This window comes from Rhinolophus hipposideros (genome assembly GCF_964194185.1).
Source record: "Rhinolophus hipposideros genome assembly, chromosome: 25".
Classification (NCBI taxonomy): Eukaryota; Metazoa; Chordata; class Mammalia; order Chiroptera; family Rhinolophidae; genus Rhinolophus; species Rhinolophus hipposideros.
Window position 1 is genome coordinate 21,151,390 of NC_138071.1, and position 27,646 is coordinate 21,179,035.

Below are 27,646 nucleotides of genomic sequence, written 5' to 3' on the forward strand. Positions count from 1 at the left end.
AGATAATATATGCAAAGAATTTATAACAAGGCCTGACAAGAAGTGAGAACTCAATACAGGCTCACCATGGTAGTTACCTCAAAGGTTCTGAGAGGGGTCCTCAACCCATTCAAATACTCCACTGACTGGTTTCACTGATATAGGAAGTTCCTTCACACCCGATAGAGAGCAGACTTAAAATTCAAAGACCATAATTTAATTTCCTTTTTAATTCATAGGAATTATAGGATTTTTAAGTGATAGAAAACTACAGAGATTGCCCAGTTTTACTCCCATATTTCAAGAATAAAGAAGCTGAAGTACAGGGCATTTATGGAGTTTGCCTTGGATGGTTTTCTGGGTGAGTAGCTGAGCTGAAGGACCCCGGACCCAGCCTCCTGGGCTCTAGTGCATATTGCTTTGCAGGGCACCACCCATCTCACGAAGCAGTAAAATGTTGACATACATTCATACCAGTGTACACAACTGAGGCCAGACTCTCTTGGAGAAGTATGTTTTAAGAGGCAGAATGACATCAGGTATTCACAAGGTTGAGAAGGAGGGGGGGCACCATATTAGTTAGGACTTCTGTATTACAGTGATAGAAATCCACCTCAAATGAACTTAAAGACAAATCAACTCAAGCTTGGAGGGTCCAAGAAAGGCTTCCAGGGGGCAAAGCCTTGAACCGAACTTTGTATGTACTTCCTCAACACTCTCTGTTTATCTTAAATCTCTGCTGGTATCTGTTAGGCCCTTCTGTAGAGTTCTTACCATGTACTATTAATAGAAAGATGGCTAGTTCAGCAGCTCCGGGAGGAAGACAAGCATTTTCAGCCCAGCCTCAATGTATATATTCCAATGAAGGACTCTGACTGGCCCTGACTGGGTTATGTGCCCACTCTGTGGACCAGTCACTGTTGCCAAGGGGATGAGATACTATGATTGGCCACACATGGATGGTGTGTCCTTCCTCATGACCAGAGAGACAGGGTGCAATGCCTGACACCTGCTCCAGAACTGCATGGAATGGGGGAGATGCTGCCTCAAGGAGGACTGGGCAGAAGAAAATAATGGGACCATCCGAAGAACTGGAAAGGAAGGCCGGGATAACAAGCTTCATTTACATGTTTTTCTTTTCAAGATCTTTCCAGGAGCTCCTTAAACTACAGATGAGCATTTGTGTAAATATAAATTCACAAGATTACACAATTTACATGTAAAATGGGGCCAGTTTTCTCATGAGGTTCATAAACCAGCTCTGAAGCAATTCTAAAGGAATTGTGACAAAATTGTTTTTAGCATTTGCAATATTACTAGAAAAAAAGAACAAAGACTCCCAAGCTGCCCACATGGGAAGACAACTTTCATTTGAATGTAGAAGCATTATTTTGCTTTTTTGAAAATCCAGATTATGTTTAAAATTATTTTGGTAATAACTAAATCAATACAAATATGCTACCAAAATATGTTTGTACCCCAGTGTAAATATTTTCCTTTTAGATCTAAGAATTTAGGGAAATGAGATGGGAGTGCACTTTAATTAAATATAGAGCAGGGTTTATAATTTGGGGTTTCTGGGTCCCTAACCTGGTTATTGTTATCACATCAGGGTCCTCTGGTGAGCTTGTCAAAATTAGGAATCACTGGGTCCCAGTCCTTTCCGGTCAGCTAGGTCTGGGTGGGGCCAGCCATCCTTACTTTCTGAATGCTGGACAGATGGTTTTGATGAGCCACTGAGGCTGAAAACCACTGCCCTTAGGCCGCGTTTCTCCGCATCAGAGGAATTTTCATTAGAATCTGGAGAGTCTGTTAAAATGCAGAGTCTTGGGCCCCACCCAGGCCTACCAGATCTGACTTGGTGAGGCGCCGAGCTATGACTATACAGTTTATTAAGCTCCCAGGGGAGTTTAATTTTTTTTGTTTTAGATAGTCATAGATTCACAGAAAGTTGCCAAAAAAGAAAAAAAATGCACAGAGAGGTACTGCATCCTCTTTACCCAGTCTCTCCCTGTGGTAGTCTCTTTTAACTAGAGTACATTAGCAAAGCCAGAAATTTGACATCAGGACAATTCACAATGCTTATTTGGATTTTATAAGGTTTTCGTGTGTGTGTGTGTGTGTGTGTGTGTGTGTGTAGTATTCTATGCAAGTTTATCACATGTGTAGGTTTCTGTAACTAGATACAGAAGTGTCCCATCACTACAAAGCTCTCTAGTGCTACCCCTTATAGACACACCAATCCATTACCACCCCCGACCTAACCTTTGGCAATTACTTATCTCTTCTCCATCTCTATAACTTTGTTATTTCAAAAATGCTATATAAATGGAATCAGACAATACGAAAACTTTTTCTCAAAAGGAAGGACAGAGATCGCAGAAGGTTTTGGAAAATAAACTTTTAAAATTAAAAGAAAATGGAATCTTTTTAGATTGGCTTTTTTCACTCACATAACTCCCTGGAGATCCAGCAAAATTACTCCAGGTATCGATAGTTTGGGTTTTCTATTGTTGCGTAGGATTCCATTGTACAGATGTACCACAGTTCGTTTCACCATCCACCTGTTGAAAAACATTTGAGTTGTTTACAGTTTCTGTCTATTACAAATAAAGCTGCTATGAATATTCATGTACACATTTATGTGTGAACATAAGTTCTCATTTCTCTGGAATAAATGTGCAAGAGTGCTAGTCATTGCTAGGTCATATAGTAGTAAGTACATGTTTAGTTTTATAAGAAACTGCCAAACTGTTTTCCAAAATGACTGTACCTTTTTACATTCACACCATCTATGTATGAATGACTCATTGTTTCCACATGTTCATCAGCGTTTTATATTATTTTTTATATTAGCCATCTGATAGATGTGTAGTGATATCTCACTGTGGTTAATATTGCATTTCTTTAATGGCTAATGATGTTGAACATCTTTTCAAGTGCTTACTTGGTATTTGTATATCCTCTTCAGTGAAATATTTGTTCATGCCTTGTGCCCATTTTTTATCGAATTGTTTGCTTTTTAACTTTTGACTTTTGAGAGTTCTTCACATACTCTAGATGCAAGTTCTTTGTCAGCTACGTGGTTTGCACATATTTTTTCCCAGTCTGTAGACTGTCTTTTCATCCTAGCAGGATCTTTCAGAGAAAAAAAATTTGTTTTGGATGAAGTGTAATTTATTGATTTTATTGATTTTTTTTGTATTTTATAGATTTGGTGTCAAGTCTAAGAACTCTCTGCCTAACTCCTAAAGATTTTCTCCTTTTTTTTCTAAAACTTTTATGGTTTACATTTAAGTGTGTGATCCATTTTGAGTTAATTTTTGTATAAAGTGTGAGGTCATTTTGTTTTGCCAGCATATGTCCAATGCCCCAGCACCACTTGTTAAAAGGCTGTCCTTCCCCCATTGAACTGCTTTTGTATCTTTGTAAAAAAATCAGTTGAGGATATTTGTGTGTGCCTCTCTCTGGGTTCTCTGCTCTGCTCCATTCATCGATGTGTCTATTTTTGTGCCAGTACAGTCTTGACAACTGCAGCCAAGACTTGGATTCTGTTAGACCGATTCCTCCCACTTCATTCTCCTTTCTCACAACTGATTTTATTTTAAGTCCTTTGCTTTTCTACATAAATTTTAAAATAAATTTGTCTAGGCCTACAGAAATTCTTACTGTGATTTTGATATGAATTGCATTAAACTTACGGATCAGTTTTGAGAGAATTGACATCTTTACAGCGCGGCGTCTTGAAATCCATGAACATGACGCGTCTCTCAGGGTAGATGTTAAGAGTAGTGACAAATTCTCTTTGTTTTCCTTCATCTGACAATGTTGTTATTTTGTCTTCTGTCCGGTAGTATATTCTCACCAAATATAGGACTTGTGATTGACAGTTCTCGTCTTTCCTTTTGGAAAGACGATTCCTTTTGGCCTTGATGGTTTCTGATAAGAAATCTGCTGTCTTTTGAACTGGTGTTCCCTATAGAAAGTATATCATTTCTCGATGGCTGCTTTCAAGATTTTTCCTGGTTTTGGTTTACAGACGTTTAATTATGATGTGTGTTGGCATGGATTTCTTTGGGTTCTTCCAGTAGCGAGTTTACTCAGCTTCTTCTGTAAGTTTATGTCTTTTGTCAAATTGAAGAAATTTTCAGCCATTATTTCTTCAGACCCAGGTGACTTTTGAGCACATTTTACATTTGAGAAGCTTTGCTCTAGAATGGACTTCAGGAGTCCAAGAACTCAAATTGTACACAAAATGCTGTGAATGTCCATTTTTCTTAGGGAAATGTCCACAGCTTTCACTAAATCCTCAAAAGATTCCATAACACACTCCTCATAAATTTTATAAAACGACTGGTTTATGGCCTTATTGGGTTATTTTTGGTCTCCTTGGTTAAAACCAGTAAATACTAGTTAGTATCCTTCGGCCACATTTGTTGAACTCCTGTGTCCCAAACATTTCCCCAACAGTTTTGGAAAATGTCATCACTCAGGTCAATATTTTCTGAGTGCCTAATATGTGCCAAAAATGTTTTTGTTTTTGTTTTTTTCATTTTCCCCCTAGTCAGTGAGAAATAGAAGAGTTAAAAAATTACAGTCATGCTTAGGTCATGACAAGTTCTGACTAAATAAGAATTCAGAGTAAATTTTGCTGCTGTTACATCTTATGACTTTACCCTTTAAAATCTATTCCTTACTGCTCTGAGCTGAATATGCCAGTGATCAAATTATATCCCAAAGCATAATTTTACAGACTAAAAACATGGCAGTATGCAGTGGGCCCACTTGTCATGACTCTCGTTGGCTTTACGGTTGGTAGCCGAGGAGAATGTCCCCAGAGGCACAGCTGATTCTTCTGCCTGATACACCCTCACCCCCTTTACCTGCCATCTTCCTGGACTAACTCCTATTTATCCTTCAGAATGCACTTTGAGAACCACCACCTCTGGGAAGCCTTTCTTCTCAGTTCTCCAAGTGCTGAGTTGGGTGCGTCCCCAATGGTACCCATGCTTGCCAGATGTCATACTGTGTGCTGAATGCCTAAATATTACTCGCACCAGATTGTGAGACCCCTGAATGACTGGATCTTGGTGGCTTTGTCCCCCCGGCACTTTCATAAATAAATATAAGAAGACACGTACTGACGCCCTGTCTCCAGTTAGAGTTCACCAGTACCAGCTGACTAGGTTCATCCTTTCCTCCATTTCTTCGTTAATGTCATAAGTTACCTATTGAACTCCTTCATATCCAGGTGTGACAACCAAATATTCAGCCCTTCCCCAGCAAGTTGGTTTAATCTTTCCTGAATTCTCACAAATGTTTACTAATCCATTTCAGACTTCTCCCAATAATCAAGATATAAAAGTTATTCATCTTTTTCGGCTAGAATGCTTAGCTCTCCATTTTTGGACAATATGGACAACACTGACCTCTGCCATTTTCCTTCTTTGTTTCACCACTGGATCATATGAATTCCTTATTATTGTGTCTAAATGTACAGATCTGTCTTTTTTAAATCCGACTATGAGCTCCTTGGGGGGTGGGGTGGGGAGGGACTCTGTCGTATTCATCCCAGAATCTCCAGGAGATGGTATAAGATGGGATTCCGTAAACACCTGCGGAATGATATCTGATGTCAGGGCATCATGGCTACACTGCGGTACCAGCATCCCGCCGTCTTCTCCACATCTGTACCTCCTCTTTATCTGTCATCCTTCATTCTAAGCCACTGTGAATTCTTTTTGGGAAAGCAGAAAGGGGTAGGTAAATACAACACATTTTAAAGTAATTCTTTGATTCCTCCCAGGTACTACCTTGGCCGTCGAATGTTCATCGTTATCGCTGAACCAAACATGATCAAACAGGTGTTGGTTGAGAACTTCAGTAATTTTACCAACAGAATGGTATGTCGTCTTCTTTCTGCCTACGGATGGATGGGGACTCATTCTCAGATGCAAGGACTGCACATCACATCTAATAGGGATGTGATTTTGCCTCTTCTCAGCTGTAGAGCAGTTCCACTCACAACTGAGCTCCCCAGTGCATTCAGGTTTTCAAAAGAGATGTACAGGTCTGGCACAAAAGAATAGCATTTACATTTAAGAAATGCTTCAAGAAAGCTAAAGCTCAGGAGAAGTTGTGGTTAATAAAAATGCTAAAACCAGGAGGGTTTTTTAAAGCTGTGTTCAAAGCTAGAGAGCACAGGCCAAGTGACGGAGAAAAGACTGAGCAAGGTTAATAAATACCAGAGGGAAAGCCAAATTGTGAGCCTCTTGCGCTTACATCTTTCCCAGAGAGTATAAAAGTCTTAAGGCTGGAAAGGGAAGACAAGCAACATTACAAAGGAAATTTGTCCTCAAGTAGCAGGAGGAGCCTGTAAGAGGGCCCCTTTATGTCAGTTCAAGTCTCCAATCCACTAAAGGATATACATACTGCAGCTTTTTTAGAAAGTAAATATCCTACTTTTTATCTTTGATGAGAAATCCCAAAGAATAGAAGAGGTGGCAGAAAATGGCAGAGGTCAGTATTGTCCCCATCTGCCAAAAATGGGGACATAGGAATTCTAGTAGAGAAGACCAAGAACCTTTATGTTGATTCTTAAAAAGAGTCTAAAGTGAATTAATAAAGAGTTGCTTGTGAGAATTCTGAGAACCATTATGTGCCAAGCTTTTTTTTTTCTTTTTGTCCAATTAAACTCATCTTTTATTCTTATAGAAATAGTAGGTAATGTATTCACTCTTTTGTTGGTTATTTGGCAAACTTTTGCATCTTTGCCATACAACAGGCATTGTCTAGGTACTGATTATAAGGAGATAGAAGACTCTTTATGATTTACAGTTTTGTCCTCAAGGAGCTCACAGTCTAGTGACAGAGGTAGACAGGCAGAGAGACCAGTACAACATGGTAGGGTGAGTGTTACTGTAGTGGAAAACACTGCACCATCCAGGATGGGGATAGAAGAAGGCTTATTAGATGGGAGATGTCTGGAGCTGAGTCTTAAAGGAATCAGCAGCCCTTCCCAGCAGGTTCTGTACTAATGGAGCCACCAGAGTGGGTTTTTCTCATTAAATTTCATGAGAACTTAGGAGATGGGCACTATTATCATCTCTATTGGACAGACACAAGGGAACTAAGACTCAGAGAGGTTAAGGGACAACCCTGGTCACATGACTAATAGGAGGAAAAACAGGGATTCCCATGCCATCTCCCAACTCAAGTCCAGGGCTCTTTTTACTGCCTCTACTCTAACAACTGCCTCAGGTGACATTTCTGGATTGTCAAGGTTTCACTGAGTAGTTGGCTGCTCACCCAAAACACGTTCCTCTTCCCAGAGCCCCATAGCACCATGCCCAATTTCATGTACCATGCAGCCACTAGAAGGAGGTAACCTGGAAGGATGGCTGAAGAAGGTGCAGAAATTTAGCTACTTCTCTGCTGTCTCTAGATTCTCTTCCCCAAATGCTACATTGGCACTCCCCTGGTCACAGTCCCCTGAAGGTCTTCTGTGGCATCAGACTCTTAGAGACTGAGTCTGATGGTTAAATGCAGTTGTAGATTGTTGCTCTACCAGACTCAGCAGAGAGTATTGATTAAAGACATGGAGGAATCTAGTGAGTCACAGGTCTTGGACCAGCAAGCCGTGTCCCCTCAGGCAGCAGAGGCACTCTGAGAGCCTGCCATGGTTCTTGAGTACCCTTAGCCTCCGAGCAGCGAGATGGGACGTGGCAGCCACGTGTCTCCAAATTACTTCACGTGACACACAGATGTCAGCAGGGCATGAGACCCCAAGAGCTGACGTGGAAGAGGGCAGCCCTCTAAATGACACACTAGTAGCAGACATACACTCAACATACACGTTTAAGCAGAAGGCACCAATAAAGTTGCCCCACCTTCAGTCCATTCTTCCTCCAAACCATTTGTCTGTGCTCCCTATTTTTTTCCAAGGCCGACACAGAGGTCTCTAGGCCTCAAACTCAGAATATGGTTCTAATTTCCTTCTCGCATTAATACACTGTCCTCAGGAGAAAGTTCATGCCTCCCCGGTGAGATTTAAGGGTCTCTGTAATTTAGATACATTTCCTATGCTCCACCCTCCCCCCTCACAGCTCCCCAACACAAGCTGTCACACCAGCCTCTCCATTCTTCCTGTAACCTGCTCTGGCAAGCCCTGCTCATGCTGATACTCCCACTAGATTTGGAGGCAGCGTAACAGCGGAGCTTCCACTGACTGACAACGTAAGCGTGAGCAATCTACTTAACTTCTTGAAGCCTCTAATTCCTCCTTTGGAAAATGGGGAAATGATCTACCTTACTACTGGGCTGTTGTAGGCTAAATGAGATCACGCATGTAAACCTTGCCTCATACGCAGGCGAGACAAGCACTCAACGTGCATGAGCTGCTATTAACAAGAAGAACCTCCACCTCTTTTGCACCATCCAAACCCTAGCTCTTCTTCAAGACTCTCCTGAAATTCGGCTTCCTCCATGAAGTCTCCTCTACCTCAAGCCACATTTACTTTTCCCCTTCTCTGAACTCTTACCACACTTACCATCGGCATCGCCCCAGAAAAACGAGGCGTTACCCAAACCCAGAGAATCAGTATATACTTTCTCTTCTAGATCATTCATAAACCTGGGAAAAGACCCATTGACAATTAGATCTCTAGGAAACCCCAATGTTTACAATTTTCCATCTGGGAATGTATCCGCTTATCTTTAGCTTTGTTTACAATCTTTAAATCAATTCCATATTGATGATACAGCAACCCGTAGTGACTCAATTTTCAAAAAAACTGTCTTTAGAGTGAGATTTTCTCACAGGTTTTTGAAAGTCAAATTAAATTGGGTTCTGTGGTTCCCTCTTATCTATATGCTTATTTATCTGCTCAAAGAACTCAAGGAGATTAGTGAGGCGTGATTTTTCCTTACCAGATACCATGCTGCCTTCCCTCTAATAAGCTATGTTTACTTAAGTGTTCAGAGATTCAGCTTTATTATACATTCATTCAGTAAACATTAAATGCTTATTCCATGCAAGCTTCTACCAAATGGTCCCTTGCGATACAGAAAAATACCTCAGCATATTAGTTTGATACATTAAGTGAAAAGGAACTGAAAAACGCATGGTTTCATTTTCCCTCCTGTGAGAGCCCACCTCTGCTCACAAATCCGGGATTGATGTATGTATGGACGTCTGAAATGTGCTGTAAGCTGTAAGCACTCGTGAGGGATTGACAGAGCAGTCCGGCTGGAGGTGGGTGACACTGCAGGGAACTCCCCAACATACGTCATATTGAGCAAATACATGAATTCAAAAGTTGTTGAATGAAATCATTTTTTCAAACTCCAGAACAGTGGGCTGAACAGAATGTGGGTCAGACCCAGGGTGGCAGTTCCTATAACATGCTTCCCCATTCACATTTTTTGAGGCACTCAGTCCCGCGTAATGACTCTGCTCTGTCTTGCCCACTTTCCAATGGACTCCTCAGGCTTCTATCGGTGCCCTCCGCACTTCCTGAAGTTGCTTTGTGGTGATGCAACCGCAGTTTGCCATTAAACCCAAATCAATCTTCTTAGCATTTCTAGAACCTCAGTTGTCCCAACACTCTGAGACTTGCTTATTTTGATTGAGATAGTTTTTAATTAGCTCCTCTTTGCTACTGGGTACTTAATGAGGCCATGAAGGCAGCTCTTTTTTTTAAGATCTGTGGAAACTGGAGCCGGGTCCACATGACTTGGCAGAAATGGTCATAACCGGTATTAGAACTTCCCATTCCTGGCTTCTCCTCAGGGCCCGGAGTTGGGGAAGCTGTGGGTGGTCTATGTTACGTTGGTCTGTCTAAAAGGGGGTACAGTGGGGATAAGCGCCATCACGAAACCTGCTGCTGGGAGCTCTGAGTTCTAGTCCAAAACGATAGCATGGAGAGTGGGTGAGGCTACAGGCAGGCCGGTCCCTGGTTCTGCTGCCTGTGATGTGGAGTGGAGATGGAAGGTGGTGGCATTTGTGTGTGTGTGGGGCGGGGTACCAGGCCGCAGGCCCTCACAGGCAACGCAGGATCACCTCTCCAGGCACAGGACCAGCCATACTCCTGACTCACAAGAGACACATCAAAAGCCATGTGATGGATCTGTGAGTGGTTTTATCCAGAACCATAAAAACCCAGGGACCTGGCTGCCCCAGGTGCAGCCTCTCCAAGGGCTGCTTCCGACCTCTCACCACATAAACGTTCGAATCACAGGACAAATTCCTGTGAAACCACAAAGCCCTTGGCACTGGCAAAGATTACTAAAGTCCTGGAAACCTTATTATGTCTGCATCTGCGGCTGCACCCCGTTACAGAGAAATGTGGCGGCTCATTACAGAGCTCATCGGCAAGGAAAACCATTCAGAGCTCCAGGTGGATCAGGCCACCTGTGCTGGAGCTGCAGGGGCCTGCCTGCCGACATCTACGGAGGAAAGAGGGCGCCTCGGCAGCCTTGCCATAAAATTGCCCTCCCATACCTACAACCGGAACCTCTCCACTGACAGCTTCTGAAAACTTGCTCATCTAGAGTTTCCGATCTCCTGTCCTTTAAAAGTAACATTGAGTAAATTACAACATTCAGGTTTTCCCATCTGAGCAGTGAGATTTATGTTGTGAGAATGGTTTTTGTGCATGACTTAGGAAAAGCTCTCATCACCTCCGTCAAACCTCAAATACTATTTTTAGCTTTGCGTTATCTTGAGAAGGGTCAGCTCATGTGATGGTAGGGCCACAGCAGACATTCTTACATAAAACGCAAACAGACTGCAGACAACCAGAAACGCAGGTGTGCAACCTCATTTGCCGACCCCCTGATATGGTGAGACAGGTCTCTGTTTTATGTGAAACATTGTGCTACCCACAGGAAACCCTGCAGGCTGCTCAGGAAGCCTGGCATCCTGGGATGGGCTGCCCACTGGAAGTCCCACGTGACGGCAGAAGGGGAGGCCTGCCCACTACAGGTGTCCTCTTTCACCTGCTTTCCCCATGTCTGGCCATGGCTGGTCCTGAAAAAAGCCAGATTCAGAGAGTTGCATTTGATCTGCAGAAAATACACAGTTTCATGATTTCAACATGGCGGGTAAGGGTGAACTCTAATATCTTTCAAGGCACTGAGTGCCTGGTGAAGCTTCAGGAATGTAGGAATAATGCTAAGGGGTGCTGGTTTGAATGCTCAGATGTTTTGCCGATACCTTGCAGAACATTTCTGAATTTCCAATCTTGTTGAAAATGATTTCTTATTTTTGTGTCTCACTAGACCCTTGGTTCAGCAGGGAAGCCATCTTTACATTTTTTAAAAAAGAAATAAGTAAAATCTTATTTTTATATCTTCTTTCCCTAACTCTTATGGTAACAGAAGTAAAAATAAATGTGTAAACCAGGAGATTAATATCTAGAATTTGGGGGAGAGAACAGTAAATAAGCCAATTCTGGTCTCTCAATGGTTGTCTTCCTGAACGTTCCACGGAAGTGAGTCCTGACCTCTTTCCTTCTCTGCCCCAATCTCCTCTTAATAAGACTCTTTTCTTTCCCATTCCCTCCCCCCAACCTCTTCTAAGCCATAGCCCAGCGGTACAGTGAAAAGCACTTGGCTTAAATTTAAAGAAATGAAATCAGGTTCCAGATTTGCCACCATTCATTAGCTGTGTGACTTAAGCCAGTCCTTGACCTTCTCTGAGCCTGATTTTCCTTTTGTATAAAATATGAATGATAGACTAGTTAATCACCAGGTCTGTTTGGTTCTCAGTTCAGGTGGCAATCAGTGCCAACGGGTAATCATGGAGTCCCACCAGCATCCCAGAGAGCCATTTTGAACTTTGGATGCAAGGGTCCCTCTTAGGGACCATCAGGAGAATTTCTTCTCCTGGCCAAGTATGACAGGTGCTATATCAGGTGTTATGTCCCTTGTTAACACAGCTTATGGCAAGAAACTCTGCTGAGAGTTGTTGGAGATTTTTCTCAGAAGATTTAACAAGCCCCCCCTCATCCCCCTCCCCAGTCAGAAAGGCCCACACTGTCTGGCATGCGACTAATGGAAGTACAGTTCCACACCTGTGGTTTCCTCTTCCTTGGTGTTTAAAATTCTAGAAACTGTATCAGGCAGGGCCACCGGAGCCCATATCATGCCTCGGTCCAAATTATTAGAGTCTCCCCTTCCACCAGCTGATGCCGAGTTGGCAGACGGAGCCCAAGCTTGGTTTAGCCCCCATGTGCTTCCTGAGCCAGCCCCCTTGAGCTGTGGACACTACACACAACCTTACTTGGAAGCCATGCTCTCAGGCCAGTCATGGTATGAAGCAGAAAAAGGGATCTTGTGTGATCTTATGACCATCTTCTACTGGCAAAGACTGAATGGATGAAAATCGTCCAGTGTGGATGGAACACTTTTGCCATTTCAAAGCACCAGAATCAAGCCCTGGTTGAAACCTTTGTACAGTGGTAGTCAGGTGTTGAAAACAGCGTGTGTTCTCAGGTACAGAATTTGGGGTTATACAAGTGGCAGAATTCGAGAGTTTTGGCCCAATTATAACATAATGAGGGGCAGTGCAACATGCTTCACACACTCAGGTGAGGAGAAAGACAGGTGGTTCCCTGGAAGCTTCCTCATTTGTCCCAGGTTGTGTGAAAATTAGATAGTTTGTAACAGTGGACCTGGCCTTTCTGTGATCATAGCACACTTTCTGACATGAATAGTTTTGAATCCTACTTGACATACTCAGCGTTAAGCAAGCTGGCAACACTCGCACCGCGACAGCTCAAGTATAACAATATCTCACTCTGTTTACCTGCAGCTCTGAGTGGCTGTCTAAAGAAAACTGATGACTGCCATGCCAAAGCATCCCAGAGATCACACAGATCTTGAGTCAACATCCTGGCAGGTTCCAGGAGACAAGAAAACTTTTTTGGGCTATGGCTTCATATTCTATTATGCCTCGTATGCCTGTTTTCGTAATAACTGGCACACTCAGTGATAGCAAAAATGCATTGCATGCGTTTTGCAGCGCTCTGGGAGGCATTGGTGGCTCTGTGAGGTCAGTTGAGAATCACTCGTCTGGCTCATGATAAACACCCAATTAATGGCTGCTCTGCTCACGTGAGCTCAGAATGCCAAGGTGTGGGTTTTCTTTAATAATCTGCTCTGCAGGACTGTAAGTCTTCAAAGTTTAAAGTTTATGCTTAGCTGGTCTAATAAGAAGTTAGACTCTATTTTAAGAGATCTTAATTGAAAAGATAAATACATCTAACTGTCCAAGGGAAGCTTAGCAGGAGGGCCATGAGCCACTACTGACCCAGCGCTGCTTATCAGGACGGTGTCTCCTAATCGCTGGTGCATTACCCCAAAATTAAAGAAAGAATGGGAAAAGCACTTTGTTAACTATAAGATCAACAAATGTTGGTGATACACCACCCCCTCCCCATTCTCCAAATCAACTGTAAGCTCCTTGAGGGCAAGAATTCCATTCTTTGTCTTGATAGTTGCAGTGCTAGCATAGCACCTGGCACTTAGTAGGTGCTCAATAAATGTCCACAACTTGATAACACTGTGATGGACAGGGTTTTAGTTGAAGGAGAGGTGTTTGGGTTAGAACAGGTTTTTCAAGCTTTCTTTTTCTTTTCTTTTTTTTTTTTTTTTATTGTGGCCTACAGCAAGAAACACATTTCACATCATGGCACAGAATTCTCTCTCTCTCTCTCTCTCTCTCTCTCTCTCTCTCCTACCTTGAATAAAAATTTAACCATTTAAATACCCTTACTTTGTAAAACACTCCTCTACATTTTTCTACTCTGTTTTATATTATGCGTATTTTGCCATAAGTAAAAATGGGTGTGTGTGTAAGCAGATGGAAAAAATACCTGGAGGGGTCTTCTGGAGAGGAAGCCTCAGGGTTGGAAGAGTTCTTCAAGGTCATTTAGACCAAATGCTCCTGGACATTCGAGCCTCCTGGGCAGAATTACCAAGAAGAGGGTACAGTCTCCAGTGGTGAGGCTCATCGAGCAGGGCAGGTGTGGGGACAGAGCCGGGAGTGCAGTTTCCAGGATCTCACCCTCACGTGGAAAGGTGCTCACTCAGGTAGTAAATGGCCATCAACTGTGATTGGATGGCCATCAGCTGTGGCTAGTTGGCCGTCAGCTGTAACCAGTGAGCCATTGGCCACTAACATAACTGCAGTGGCTATGCTAGCAGCAAATGGGAGCTAGCAAGAAGATGGTGGCTGAGCCAGCAAGAGTGGATTGCAGCTAGCAAGTAGGGTTGGTGGTTGGCAGAAAAGCGGACGGCAGGTTGCAGATCGTGTGGCTCCTGCTTCCTGTGTCTCCAACCCAGCCGCCAGAGAGACAATAGTGGTGTGACTCCCCTATCTATGGCTCCGTGGGTGTTCCTTTTTGGCCTAGCCATATGCTGTGTGCTTATGTGGGGAGCGGGAGCTGAGACCCCGCCTGACACCCTGCATGATAGAGGTTATTTTATCTTTGGACAATTCTGACCCTGGACGATCGGGGAGTTCTCCTTTAGATGAGCTGGAACTTTCCCCGTAGCTTCCCCTATCAAACCCAGTTCTATCCCTCAGGTCACAAAAACAACCTAAATACCCTCTTCCATGTAATACGCATTCAATAAATATTTTTTGAGCACATACTAAGTACCACTATCTGATCTCCCAAGTTTTCTCTTTCCAGCCAAACATCCCAATATCTGACAACTATTTTATATGGTAGTTCATGTCCCCTCACCATCCGACTACTCTTCTGAAACGACTGATTTACTGCTTTCCCTCTTACAGTATGCCATCTAGAAATGAAAACATTACTCTAACCAATGCTCCCAAAAGTTTTCCATCAAAACAAAACAAAAACACACACACGGAGACTTCCAATGGAAGCTGTAGGCTGAGAGGAGAGCGTTGTCATGGCAGGTTGGTAAGGGAGAGCTCTGAGGGCTATGCTGACATATTGCATGGCAGGCTAGATTTGTCCCCCCAGGTGCAAAATAAAAAATATCTTGGCTCCCATCCTTAGGCCTGGCGGATAGATACAAAATCCAATCAATCTTGGGCTATTTAATTTATTGTGTTTCATCAGAACCCCGTAAACTGCCACCTAGCTTTCTTTCTTTGCAGTGAAATGCTTTATTACATGTAGCATTACACAGGACTGGGTGTTTGCCAATATATAAATATACGTAAGGTATGATTTTTCTCCTTTGGCTCTGGAACCTAAACGCATGGGTTAGGTTCCCAAAACTCCACAAACCCACAATCCTGCATGGTGACCACGGCACTACTAAAGAATTTCATTCTAAATATAGAGAGGTATTCCTCGGCAGAAAACTATCCCAGCAACTCGGTTCTAATATATAATTAAATCCTCCCCCGATACTTTGCAGTTATGTTTCATAGCTTATTTTGAATGTTCGTATTTTATCAGAAAATTATAATTTTCCTCCAAATAGGAGTTTTTACAAGGCTTTTGAATTATGATCGCTGGCTTCATGTTTCAACTATAATTAATACAGTGAAAAGAAATAGTGAAACCACGCATCACACGTGGTTCTGAAGAGTGCTCGGTCCTCCACTCCCCTCAGCCCCTCACACCCTGCAGCCCCAGAGCTAGGGGTTGCTCTGACTAATCATGGGGGGCCCAGTTTTGACCACTTGGGGGGAGTAGCTGGTTTTAAAAAGGAACAGGTCAGGGAAGAAGCAATAAAGAGGCCTCATCCTTTGCATGTTTCCAGACTCAGCGTGAATATCTCCTCCTCCAAGAAGCCTTTCTGACCGTTTAGTCCCCTATCATTTTCTCACCTCACCCTATTTTCTCCCTTTCTCACGAACAGTAATGATATCTGTTTGCTAGTTTATGAACTTATTGTTTGCTTCCCAATTAGACTATCAACTCCTTGAGGATCAAAGCAATCTCTTCATTATTCAACACTGTATGCCAACTCCTTGCATATTAGATATGCAACAAATGTTTGCTGAATGAATGAATGAATGAATGAATGAATGGAAGAACCCAAAAACATTGTGGCGGGGGTTCTCTTGGAAGCAGCCCTGTTGGGACACGCTTCTGAGGAACTCTCCTTCTTCCCCTCCCCTGTCCCCCCTCAGTCCCCACCCTATCCCCCCGCCACACACACTCACACACATACACACATCAAGGACCCAGACACATGAGTATGTCGACTCCCAGCCCAACCGGACCAATCCAGCCTCATAAAACCCCTTGCCACAAAGTTCAGATCTGAAACTCCATCCCAGGAAAGACTAGCCCATCCCAAGAAGCCTGCTGTTTGGTCCTCAGGGAGCCCCACCTCCACACGGGGCTGCAGAACACACAGAACTGCTGAGTTATTTATACCGTGATGACCACGCGGTCACAGGGTGAAACTGGGCCAGCAGAGCTTTTCCATCTGCTCCCCAGCCCTCGACCATGAGTTTTTAGATCATCATCCCTGACTCTTTGGAGTCTCCTCTGTATCCTCGCAAGAGAAATCTCCTCATTTGTTGGTCACTGGTGGACCTTAACTAGAGTGTTTATCATAGACCTCTATTGTCACTGAGGTGGCTATGGTCTCATGTCCTAACCCTCTGCTTGTTGCTTTCCATCAGGCATCGGGTTTGGAATCCAAACCGGTATTGGACAGCGTCCTGTTTTTACGGGACAAAAGATGGGAAGAGGTCAGAAGTGTCCTAACTTCTGCTTTCAGTCCTGAAAAGCTGAATGAGGTAAGACAGAAAATGGATGCTTTCTTTCTTCTCTGCAATGTGATGGAGAGCGGGTTTACAGTGCATTACTCGTCCAGGTGGCATAACACAATGCCTTGCCCGGTGGGGCTTTCAGACTTCCCTATTCTGCAGAAAACACAGGAGACTGTATTGGAGTGTCTTCCATCTCTCCATTCTCCCACATCCCCAGTGTCACAAATCAGTGAGTCAACAAGCACTTATGGAACTCCTGCTACGCCCTGAGACTCTCTCCCCGGCACTTTGGGGGCACCCATGAGAAAACTGGAGCAGTGCTCCTCATATTTTCATGTATAATGGGTCATCTGGGGATCCTGTGAAAGCGCAGATTCTGAGTCAGAAGGTCCAGGGTGGGGCCTGAGAGTCTGCATTCTAACAACCTCGCAGGAAACGAGGACGCTTCTAGACAGTGAAGCAGCCCTTACATAACTAGGAACCAGAGAACAGTTTGAAACAAAGGTGAACGGTGAGTCAAGTCTGAAATAGGGATGAGATGGCCATGGGTTATTGGGGAGGAGTAAGAATGTTCCTGGAAGAGCTCTAGGTGTGGAAGATGCCCTGGTTACCTTTCCCGAGCGAGTGACAGGAATGATCAACACGCTGCCAGCCCCTTAAAACCCCGGGCTCCCTCCTTCCCCACCCAGTGGCCTGTCCTTCTCTACCAGCTGTTTGTCCTTTCTCCCAGCCAGGTTCTCTCATACCTGATCCTCACTGAGGGCCCCACCACTGCTGGTCTGGCTTTGGTTTCTGTTTGAATTCTGCAAAAACTCGGGATGAGCACTTGAGCCCTCCTCATGGGAAGTAGCTAAGCGGCTGCCTCAGTTTGAGTCCCAGGTTCATGGGCAAGTGACCTTCCAGGGCCATGCACCACATCCAGCTGTTCCAAATGTCTGCACTGGGAGTGGCCTGTCTTTGCCTCAATACAAGCTACTCTTAGCTTACCCTCAAGATGTTCATGCATGCAGTCCTGTTTAATTCCTATAAATCTTCTGAAGACCCCCAGGAGACAGGGTCCCATACCTCCTAATTAACCCTATCCAATTCAACTCACTTAGAAACCAGTGCTCCTGCCTATCTTCAATGAGGTTCTGATTGGCATTTCCACAGCAGCCTTTGGTACCTGCAGGTAGAGGGCAAGCTCAGTTTATAGCACCAGCAAACCCTCTCACCGCTTTGTGTGTCAGTCACCATGCTAAGGGCTTCCTATTTGTATTAACACACTTAGTCTTCACCACGTCCCTGTGAGGTAAACACTATTATCTCTCATTTTACAGATGAGGAAACTGAGACACAGAGAGATTAACTAACATGTCCCATGTCACACAGCTAGTAAGTGGCAGGGCCAAGATTTAGGATCCAACTCTAGAGTACTCTTAACCTCTCCATGTGACAGCTTCTCTTACCTACATGTGGTTTGCAAACGCGTTCTGAAGCCCCCTAGGACTTGTCCCAATGATTGGAGGATAGAGGAAAGGAAGGGGGGCAAATGTGGCCCTTGTGGAAACCCAGGAGAGTCAAAAGCAATACTCTTCTGTTTTCTGCCTAAATTTGGAACCAACTGCGGTATGGAAACATGTTTCAGACAGAGGGAATACAAATTTCTCCTTTCTTACCAGTAAAGCTGTTTGAGAAATAGAGCTCAGCCATCTGGTTCTGCGAGCTTGCTAATAATGCTTCACCCAGAATGTGAAGGTTGCAGCCTCCCCCGAAAGAAGGGCAGCAGAGAGTACACACCCAAAATCCCGTTGGGGCTGCTCTGCATATGCCCAGTGCCTTCTTCCCAGGCCCCCAATAATACAAGGAAGGGCATGGAGAGCAGGAGACAGGCTGGAAGCGTCTGTCGCTCAGATGCAACCTTCTCCCTCAGCCACAGGTACAGAATGGAATCACCTGGGGAGCTTTGAAAACCATTGCTCTCTGCATCCCACAGCTACAAGTTCCGATTAAATTGGTTTGGTTTGGAGTGCAGCCTGGGTTTGAAGGTTTTCACAGCTCCCCAGGTGGTTCTATGTAAACCCTGAGCTGGGAACTATACTAGTTCCCTGCAAGGAAACACGAAAAGGGGAACATCCTGCTTCAGCTGCAGCAATGAACCCTGCTCCACCTTTAACCATGTTAGATACATACTGCGGTTTCATGTAAGAATTGGTCTGAAGGAAAGGCCTGCTTCTTTCAAAAGTTGTAAAGCATTGTTCTGACCACCTGGACAAGTGGAAAGGAGGACACCTTTATTACCACTAGTCACTAAAATGTTGAGTTAACCACAAGAAGGCGAAGGGAGGAGAAGTAGGTAAACCAACGGTTGACATCCCTAATTCAAACATGGTGTCTCCTCTCTTTATTCATGAGTAAAGAATGGCATGACAGCATTACAGATGCAGAAAGGATCTCATCATTTGTTAAAAAGGAATTGGTGATGTGTATCTTATTGGGGAAAAAAGTAAGAATGGAAAACAGTTTTCTTGGCAGTCTTGAGCTACGCTTCTTTGGGGGGAAAAATGAATCTTATTAGGGTCTAGATTTCTTTAGCACTTTACAGGTTGCTAAATTCCAATAACTGATACAATATCACTTCTGAAACAAATCCAGAGCTCTTGGGATCCAAAGCATTTTCTCCTTCTGATTCAGAAATCGAATTCTTAGTGCCTGAATTAGTTGCAGAAAACAGATGAATGCGTTTAGTTCCTCGAAGTGGTTCCCAGCACTAGGGAAAGGTGGTGGTCATAAATGAAAAGGAGGGAAGAGGGAGGGAGAAAAGATTTCATAGATACAGATTCCCTGGGTTTTGCTTCGGTTCTAGCCCATTGTTTAACATATACTGCCAATAAACTCAAAACTCCATTGAAAACCATCTTTGTACTCAATATAGTTCAATTTAGGTTCTTGGGTTTCCATTTGAAAGGATACCATTCCAGGGGCAGGGGGAATCACCTTTCTCCCTGCCTCTGGAGAGTTTAGACCTGGTGAGTTTAGGGTTCCTGAGAGACATCTAAATACATGTATCATGGAGAAGTTGACTGCAGTTCTGGAGCTCAGGAGAGAAGGGTAGGAAAGATGGTCATCAAACAAATACATGGGTGAGGTCACCCTGGGAGTGGGTATAGCATGAGAAGAGGGTGCTGAGGAGAACCATAACAAAGTGGGGGGCAGAGGAGAAACCTACAAAGAAGACTCAGGAAGAACAGCCTGAAATAGAAATCCATGAGAATGGGGAAGGGGAAAGTATTTCAAGGAAGGAAGGAGGTGTGAAACGCTGCTTAAATAGAAAGAAACATGAGGACTGAAAAGTATGTGACAAAGATAATATTTTTCAAACGTTAAATCAATGTATGCGTTTTGTGCTCCATAAATCATGTCCCCTGTGATTTTCTCTCCCCCACTGAATCAATGGCGCTCACTGCTTTAGAAGGAGGCAGTGGGTGCTCTCTAGAACAAGAAAGTCATTGCTTACTTTGGAACTGCACTTTAGGCTTTCTTGATCCACACGGAGACAATGGTTTTGGAAGCCAAGCTTTGGTAGGAGAGAAAAGAGTTTTCCTAATTCCAAAAGTAGCTCCCCTTTGCATATGAAGAGCAAGGTTTGGGGCTCTGAGCACCAGACTCCACACACCAAGGTGTAGACAGGATGGAGGATATGAGAAGAGGGTTGTTTCTGTCCTATGGAAGATAGGGAAAGGGGAGGAAGAGAGGAGAGCAGGCTGCCAGACATTAATTCCCTGACTGCCTCCTTCCCCACCCCTCTGGTTTCTGAATTGTGTCATCTTGGTCCCTTGTCCTCAACCATCGCAGACCTGGGGCTTCTCCAGGCCCATGGGAGCTGGGCCCCAGAACCCCTACCTCCTTCATCACTTTATTTTTCCCTGATAAAGCACTATCATCAGCTGAATTCCATTCACTTTACCTCTTTTTTCTTTATTGTTAACCGCACCGCACTAGCCACATAATGGGCACTCACTAACGATTTGCTCAGTGAATGAAAGGATGGACGGCAAACAATCAAAGAAGCAGGAAGCTTTCCACCGAAGGATATATGTGAAGACTAAGAGAAAACGGAAATAATTTTATCGAGGTCAAATTAAATAAGAGAATGCGACCAATCGTTGGCTTTTTCTTTAGAGAGTCACCAGTACCTACAAAGGGAAATAGGAAACGCAGGTCTCAAAGACACTAAGAGGAGAATGAGACACACAGAGGCCAGGGGCACAGGAGGCAGAGAAGGGAGAGGCTCAGAGAAACAATAGGATCCAGCATTCCACTCTTTTCCTGAGTCAGTTTCCCCAGAAATAGTTTTGAAATATTAACATCTTCGCTCTTTCCTCAATTTGTAACTAGCTTCTGGATTTTTATTATCAAACTTCAGGGATTATTTTTGAAATCAAGGTTTGCTTTCCCTTGCAAGTCTGACGCTTTTTCCTGTGCCAACATGGCAGCCTATGTCCTTCACCACCTGTGTCTGTCATGAATATTCAAAAGGCACCATCTTTTTTTTGTGTGGGTAGTAGGCTGTCTTAGTCAACAATGTTTGAAAGTTACTTTAAAATCAGCATTATACCCTGAATGCATATTGTAATGTAAAACAAAATTGGTTTTTGGCTTACGTCATACCAGGGATAAGCTAGAGAGATACGGAACCAGTGAAAATTGGATTGATGCATGCCTGATTTTGGAAGAAGAGACCATCGAAATCATAGCCCAGTGACAGATAAGTTATTGAGATTTATATTAAAGGATGGCTGGGCAATGCTGGGAAAACAACTGATTGTTTTATTAGGGAAAGTTATGCCTGATTAACCTGCCAGAGATTAATCTCTAAAGGATTATTTTTTTTTAAAGGGCAACCAGTAAATTTACTGAGATTTTTAGTCTTTTGCTGGATTTTTTACAAAAGACTATTAATGAGTAAATCCGGGATTGTGTAAAACTTTATTATGGGTCAGGAAGTAAATAGATTTAACTTGAGAAAACAAAACTGGGGCTAAATTAATTTCTTCTCTGAGGGAAATATATAAGTAATGGGATTCCCTGGGGACCCCAGTTAGCACTCACTTTATTTTTAAATTTTATGACTCATCTGAAAAAGGGAGGACATCAGAAAATCTACACATTTGTATATTCCTCTAAGCTCCTCTGAGCTGAAAAACATTAATTCAATTGGAATAAGTTGCTAAGACTGTTCTAAGATGGTACATGTACCTCAGCACTGAAGCGGCAGTAAACCTTCAGCAAGAATACAACAAGACATTGAGGACAAAAGCATCTACACTGTACTTACATGGTGACGAACTTCAAGCTACGAATTACCACCAAGGAAAAGGATTTGAAATCACTGAGAACTGAAAAGGCCCATGGTCATACAATTCGGTAAAATATTGCAAACCATCTTCTTAGACATAAAAGCTTAGGAGAAACCTGCAGTGAAGAAATTTGTTTCACTTTGTTTATTCGGGGCTCAAATAAATTTGCAGTAGGTAAAAACGTGGGTAGTTAACATCGCAATCAGCTATCGGGCGCTATGCCTTTAGAGGTAGATTTCATGGGGAACTCCATTTTCAAGTGCCTCTTGAGCAGAGACCAAGCTCCACATTGGATGGAGCATGAATCCAACCCAATATGGTGGCTCGTATCATCTCAATCCTCAAAGCGCAATAGAAGTGATGGACATTTCCCCATTCACCCAGATATCTAAGCTGGTGGTGACCCACTGAGCAAATAGAAGAGAACTGGCAGATTCATACCTGAGAACCTAAGGCTATGTGTGCGTGTCACTGAAGAGTAAATGAGCCAATTATATCTCTGTGCTTGGGGACTCAGATAAAGAAAAGTCAGACCAACAAGGAAGGCTGGTATCTCTCACAGTCACTGAAAATCCAGCTCGATGCCTAATGTTTCACTTTCATCCAGATGTTTCCTGTCAGAAAGGCACAGTCAATAATGTATGAATCTTAAAGGCAGAGGCAGATGTGGTTATTATTCCCTCTAGACCTTTCTTGCCTTGGAGAAGACATATTACTTGAGAATGACTACAATTTTTAAAAATTTAAGTTGATGTAGCCAGCTTATGAGTAAATGCATAGTGACAATCATTTCAGTGCAAAAGTCTTTGCAGAATTACAGTCATCATCTCAGTTTGGCCTCTCCATTTTCACTGTAAACTCTGAGATAATCACGCACAAGGGCTTCTAAAACAGAACCCAGTCTTCCAACAATGTTAGAACAAACAGCTCTCTCTTGGCTGTATCAGCCTCCAGCAGTCTATTTTTAATATTGCTTTTATTTCCTAATCCTTCCAAACAATAAAAATGAAAGTCATTATAACCAAGTGTAGCTGTGGTGATAAATACTTCGGAGTCCAAAAATACATAGTCCCTGCCTGACCAGTTGCCCATTTTCCAGTATGCCTGGGTATTTATCTAGCAGCAAGAGACCATTATCCTGCGACACAGTTGTATTCTACTGACACCTAATCTCCTAATTAAAATCAGTGTAATGATGGACTGTTTAAATTCTGGTTGAAATGTTTCTTATCCATCTGCATTTAAAAGAAAACACACGCCTCATCATGGGTACCCCATCCTGGGTTATAATTTGGCTCTCCTTTGCCAGAATCGCGTCACTCTGACTTGCCGCTGGTTAAATCTAAAAGAGCATCTCAATGTGCCTCCCAGCTTGGCTGTTGCCTGGCAACCCCAGCAGCCACCTCCTCATTGGGGTGAGTTCTAATTGGTCACACCTCTTGACAACAAGAGCCACTGACTTATTAGAAATGACACTTGATATTCACCTAGATGGCTAGAGCTGATACATATCAACAGGAAATTTTGCATAAAAATAAGTCATGGATGTTTTTAATATCTGGGTGGCAGAAGGAGGTTATAAGTTTTCTTAACTGGTGTTAATTTTACATTTGTTAGTCGCCAGTATAGAGCATTTTCAGGTATTAATTTTCCTATTTTTTAAACCAACAATACGGTTAAAAGTAATTTCCCATCCCTATTAGCTGACCTTTATTAAGAAAACTGCCCTCTGACATCAGTTCCAAAACAACATTGCCCATGGGACTAAGAGTGCCAAAATAGAACAAAACATAAAATTCATAAAATTCAACCAATATTTATTAGTTCCTGTCTTTGACGGGTTTCTAATGCAGAAGGGTAACAAGGTACATACATTCCTACATTATTAACAAGTAGTGGGAAACGGTGACAGCTCACATCCTCTTTCTAGCATCCAAAAGCACTTGGGGGGGGGGTTAGGGGGGTGAGCAACATTGGAACAAGCAGCCCTGAAGATTTTGCTGAGTTTTGACAGAGGGTGAAGGTACGCTGCAGGTGGAATGAGCTAAAAGAACAAATGCATCTGGACAAAAAGTGCAGGGTACATTCAGGGAAGAGAGGAGTACAAATCGGCTGGAACACAGAGTACATGCAAGAGCTTCGTGAGAGAAAACTGGAAAAGTGAAGTGAGGCACGCAGAGCTCGCGGTTCTGTGCCAGGGGGAGAGTTTGGTGCGAACTCCACTGGAGAGCGAGGAGCTATTAAATACTTGGAAGTGGGGGAGTGAGGAAAAGGTGGTTCTGTTTCAGCCACTTAGCCTCCAAGATGCCAGACGCCCCCCCAGACCTGTGGGGCAAACACTTCTGGGCAGATGAGCAGAGCTGCACGTTGTACCTCTGGGATCACCACTTTGCCGTGGCCCCAAGGGGCTGGCTCCCAGGGACCATGTTTGATATCAAAGTGGCAGCCTGCACTTGGGCCTTTTCTGAATCCCTCTTTGTGTGAGACAAATGAGTCACCCAGCCTCCATACCATCAATGTGTGGGGTCATCTCAGGTTAGAAGTATAAGGTAACGCAAGAGAGGCCCTCTTCCTGCTCAGGAAATGTGTCTACCCCAGCACTCAGGCTGTCTCTGTTCTCCGAACTTCCAGAGAACCCAAAGGCTTAATAGTGTTTGTTTGTTTGTTTGTTTTTCAAGTTCATGGCATCAGAACTGCATTGAATGAAATTATAACCTAAAAGTTAATTAACTGAGGAGCAAAGAGAATGTGCATCCTTAATTTTGGAGGGAAAAAAGCAATAAGCCAGGAGTCAGAGGATCTGGCGTTCTAATTCTCACTTTTACTAAATTATTTGATCACAAAAATAATCAGATCTGTCTTTTGGGTCTAACGGTAATTCTGAAGTCAATGCATCAGAGAGATGCAAAAAGGCTTTCTTATGGACGGCATGTGTTGGAACAAGTAGACGGACCCACTGATCTGACCCTTTAATGCCCCAAATTAGGAAGTTACCTGCTCTTTCCACAGTCCCCAAGCAACTGTCTCAACCGGGTGCTGAGTGATCTCCTTCGAATCCCAGAAAGTCCACGCAAAAGAACTTTATAGCTCATTACAATTAGCCCCTCATTTACGGGTGAGAACCCAAGTTTAGAGAGAGTCAAATGAATTGCCCAGAACAAGAGGTAGAACCACCAAGGGTCTCAGGTCCTTCATTAAGGGCCAGCTCCCAGCAAACTGCACTGCATTCATACTAAGATAGAGCACCTCAATGCTGATGTTTTTTGGATACCTTCAATGTCAAGGCCTTCAGGAAATATTCAGTCCATCAGCCATCCCACAGATATTTCTAGAGAATCCACTGAATATGTTGCACTGTGCTCATTCCTGATAGAACAAATACCAAGAACTTCAAAAAATATGTGACAACACACAAGAGGCTACAAGACAGTGACACTGAGAGTGATTATTTTTCTATTGCTGTGGAACAATTACCCCCAAAACTTAGCAGCTTACAACAACAAACCTTTGTTAGCTCCCACTTTCTGTGGGTCAGGTATCTGGGCATGGCTTAGCTGGGTGCCTCTGTCTTAGGGGTCAAGCTGCCAGCCTGCTGTGGCCTCACCAGAAGGCTCACCTGGGGAAGATGGGCGTCTACAATTACTCACATGGTTCTTGGCAGGATTCAGTTCTTAATGGGCTTTGGAAAATAGGGTAAGAAGCTTGTTCTGTGTCTTTCAGTCAATGGGGATCTCCAGAGGGTTTCAGCAAAACATTGCTCAGATAACAAGTATTTTTAGAAGGCCAATCTGGTGACTGTGTACAGGATGGGTTGAAAAGTGAAAAGACAGGCGGTAAGGAGGCTCTTTCCAAAAAAAAAAAAAAAGTTAGTACTGCTATGTGCCAGGCACTGTATAAAGTACTAAGACTATAAAAATACTTAAGATACAGTCATTGTTCTCAAGAAGCAGGATGACAGCCATATTCCAGGTGACAAGTGGCAAAGCCTGAATTAGAGTGGTCACTGGGAAAATAAAGATGAAAAGACAGATGCAAGAAAGGAAGTGATGACAACATGGTAAGGTAAGAACAGGTGGATCCAATGGGGTGTTGTCTGTGCGGAATAAGAGAAGAAGGATGATGCCAGGCTCCAAAGCAGTCTGGAAGCATGGGGGTCCTACAGAAGACAACTACGATGCTTGGAACGCTCACTGACTTCCATATTTTATTTCGAATCTTTGTCACGACTCTTCAAGGGGGCTACTGTTGTTCCATTTTTCAGATGAAGAAATAGATTCAATGAGGTTAGAGGGCACAACCAAAAAGTGCCAATCAGAGGAAACCTAATAACTGGCCATGGATTCAAGTATTTGCTCTCCCCAAGGGCAAGTGTATTTAACAAGGTCAGAGTCTTAGCCTTGAGGAAGAAAACTCCAGTGATGAGACTTTCGTAGCCCTTCTGCATCATTACCCCATAAGTTGTCTCTTTTGCCCACTCACAAAGCCCTCTCCACCTTCTCAGATTAATTCCATTGCCCTCTGTGTCTACACCTTGACTCAGAATTCCTCAGACAATAGTCGGTAAAGATTGCTTTTTTTTTTTTTAACTGTGTGCACTTTAATTATACAGTGAAGACCAGGTGAGTGCAGACTTCCACCCTTGGGGAATTTCCTTCCCAGGCTGAGGAAGGTCCTTTATTTACCTTGATAGTTACTGTTAGTTACGAAACAGCTGTACACTCAGCCTGATCTATAATGAAGAACACCAATTTGAGAGGGGACAGACGCAAAATGGGAAATTTTCTCCCCAGGCTCGGCTGCTGGACTGTGACCCCCCCAGAAAAAAACATTCCTTAAAAGCCTAAACTATTAGTCCACCTTTGTGCCAGGTACTGTACAAGGTACTAACACTACAAACATGCTTAAGATATGGTCATTGTTCTCAAGAAGCAGGGTGACAGCCATATTCCAGGTGACAAGTGGCAATGATATTTTATCTGATTATAAGTGTAACATATGCGCATTATGAAAAAAGTGAAGGAAAAACACCTAGAAATCACTCATTACGCTACGAAGATGAACTGTAACATCCAAATGAGAGTCCTTCATTAAGATTTGTATGATGGTCTTCTGCGCATGTGAGTTTGTGCAAGCCACCCGTGCCTGTTTGTCTACAAATCTAGAGGAATAACGGCAGGGTTTGTGGATTGTATAAAGATGATTGCAAGCCCATTAAAGAGAGCTTTTGTTTGTATGCAACTCGTGTAAGAGTAAATATTCCATAACTGCTTGTGTGTAATGCAAGGAAGAAAACCTGAAAGGATGGCTATTGGCCAACGTACAGATCATGCTCTACTGTCTTATAATATTTTCCCTGCACTGCTTTTTAAAACATTTTTGATATTCCATGCCCCATCTCATATCACATTAACCCAAATAAAAATGTCATTATCCATTCAGTTCGAAAGACAGCAGGCAGAGTGTGGTAGAAAATTACAACGAGGCCAGCCCGCAACAAAGAATTCTAGTCACAAACATGTACAGGAACTGAGGGTGGACAGCTGGTGTGCCCCCTCTGCACTGTCCATGGCAGATGATTGGATTCAGGATGGGTGGACCCCCTCTTTATACA

General features: G+C 43.3%; 1 protein-coding gene across 1 annotated transcript in view; it reads left to right on the plus strand.

The window, feature by feature from the left end:
• The window catches only part of TBXAS1 (thromboxane A synthase 1), a 132,280-nt gene that overhangs the window by 52,438 nt on the left and 52,196 nt on the right, over nucleotides 1–27,646 (plus strand). Inside the window, exons 4-5 of the mRNA XM_081038536.1 lie at nucleotides 5,786–5,882; nucleotides 16,607–16,723. Coding sequence (XP_080894662.1) covers nucleotides 5,786–5,882; nucleotides 16,607–16,723 — 214 coding nt within the window. The remainder of the gene's footprint in view (nucleotides 1–5,785; nucleotides 5,883–16,606; nucleotides 16,724–27,646) is intronic.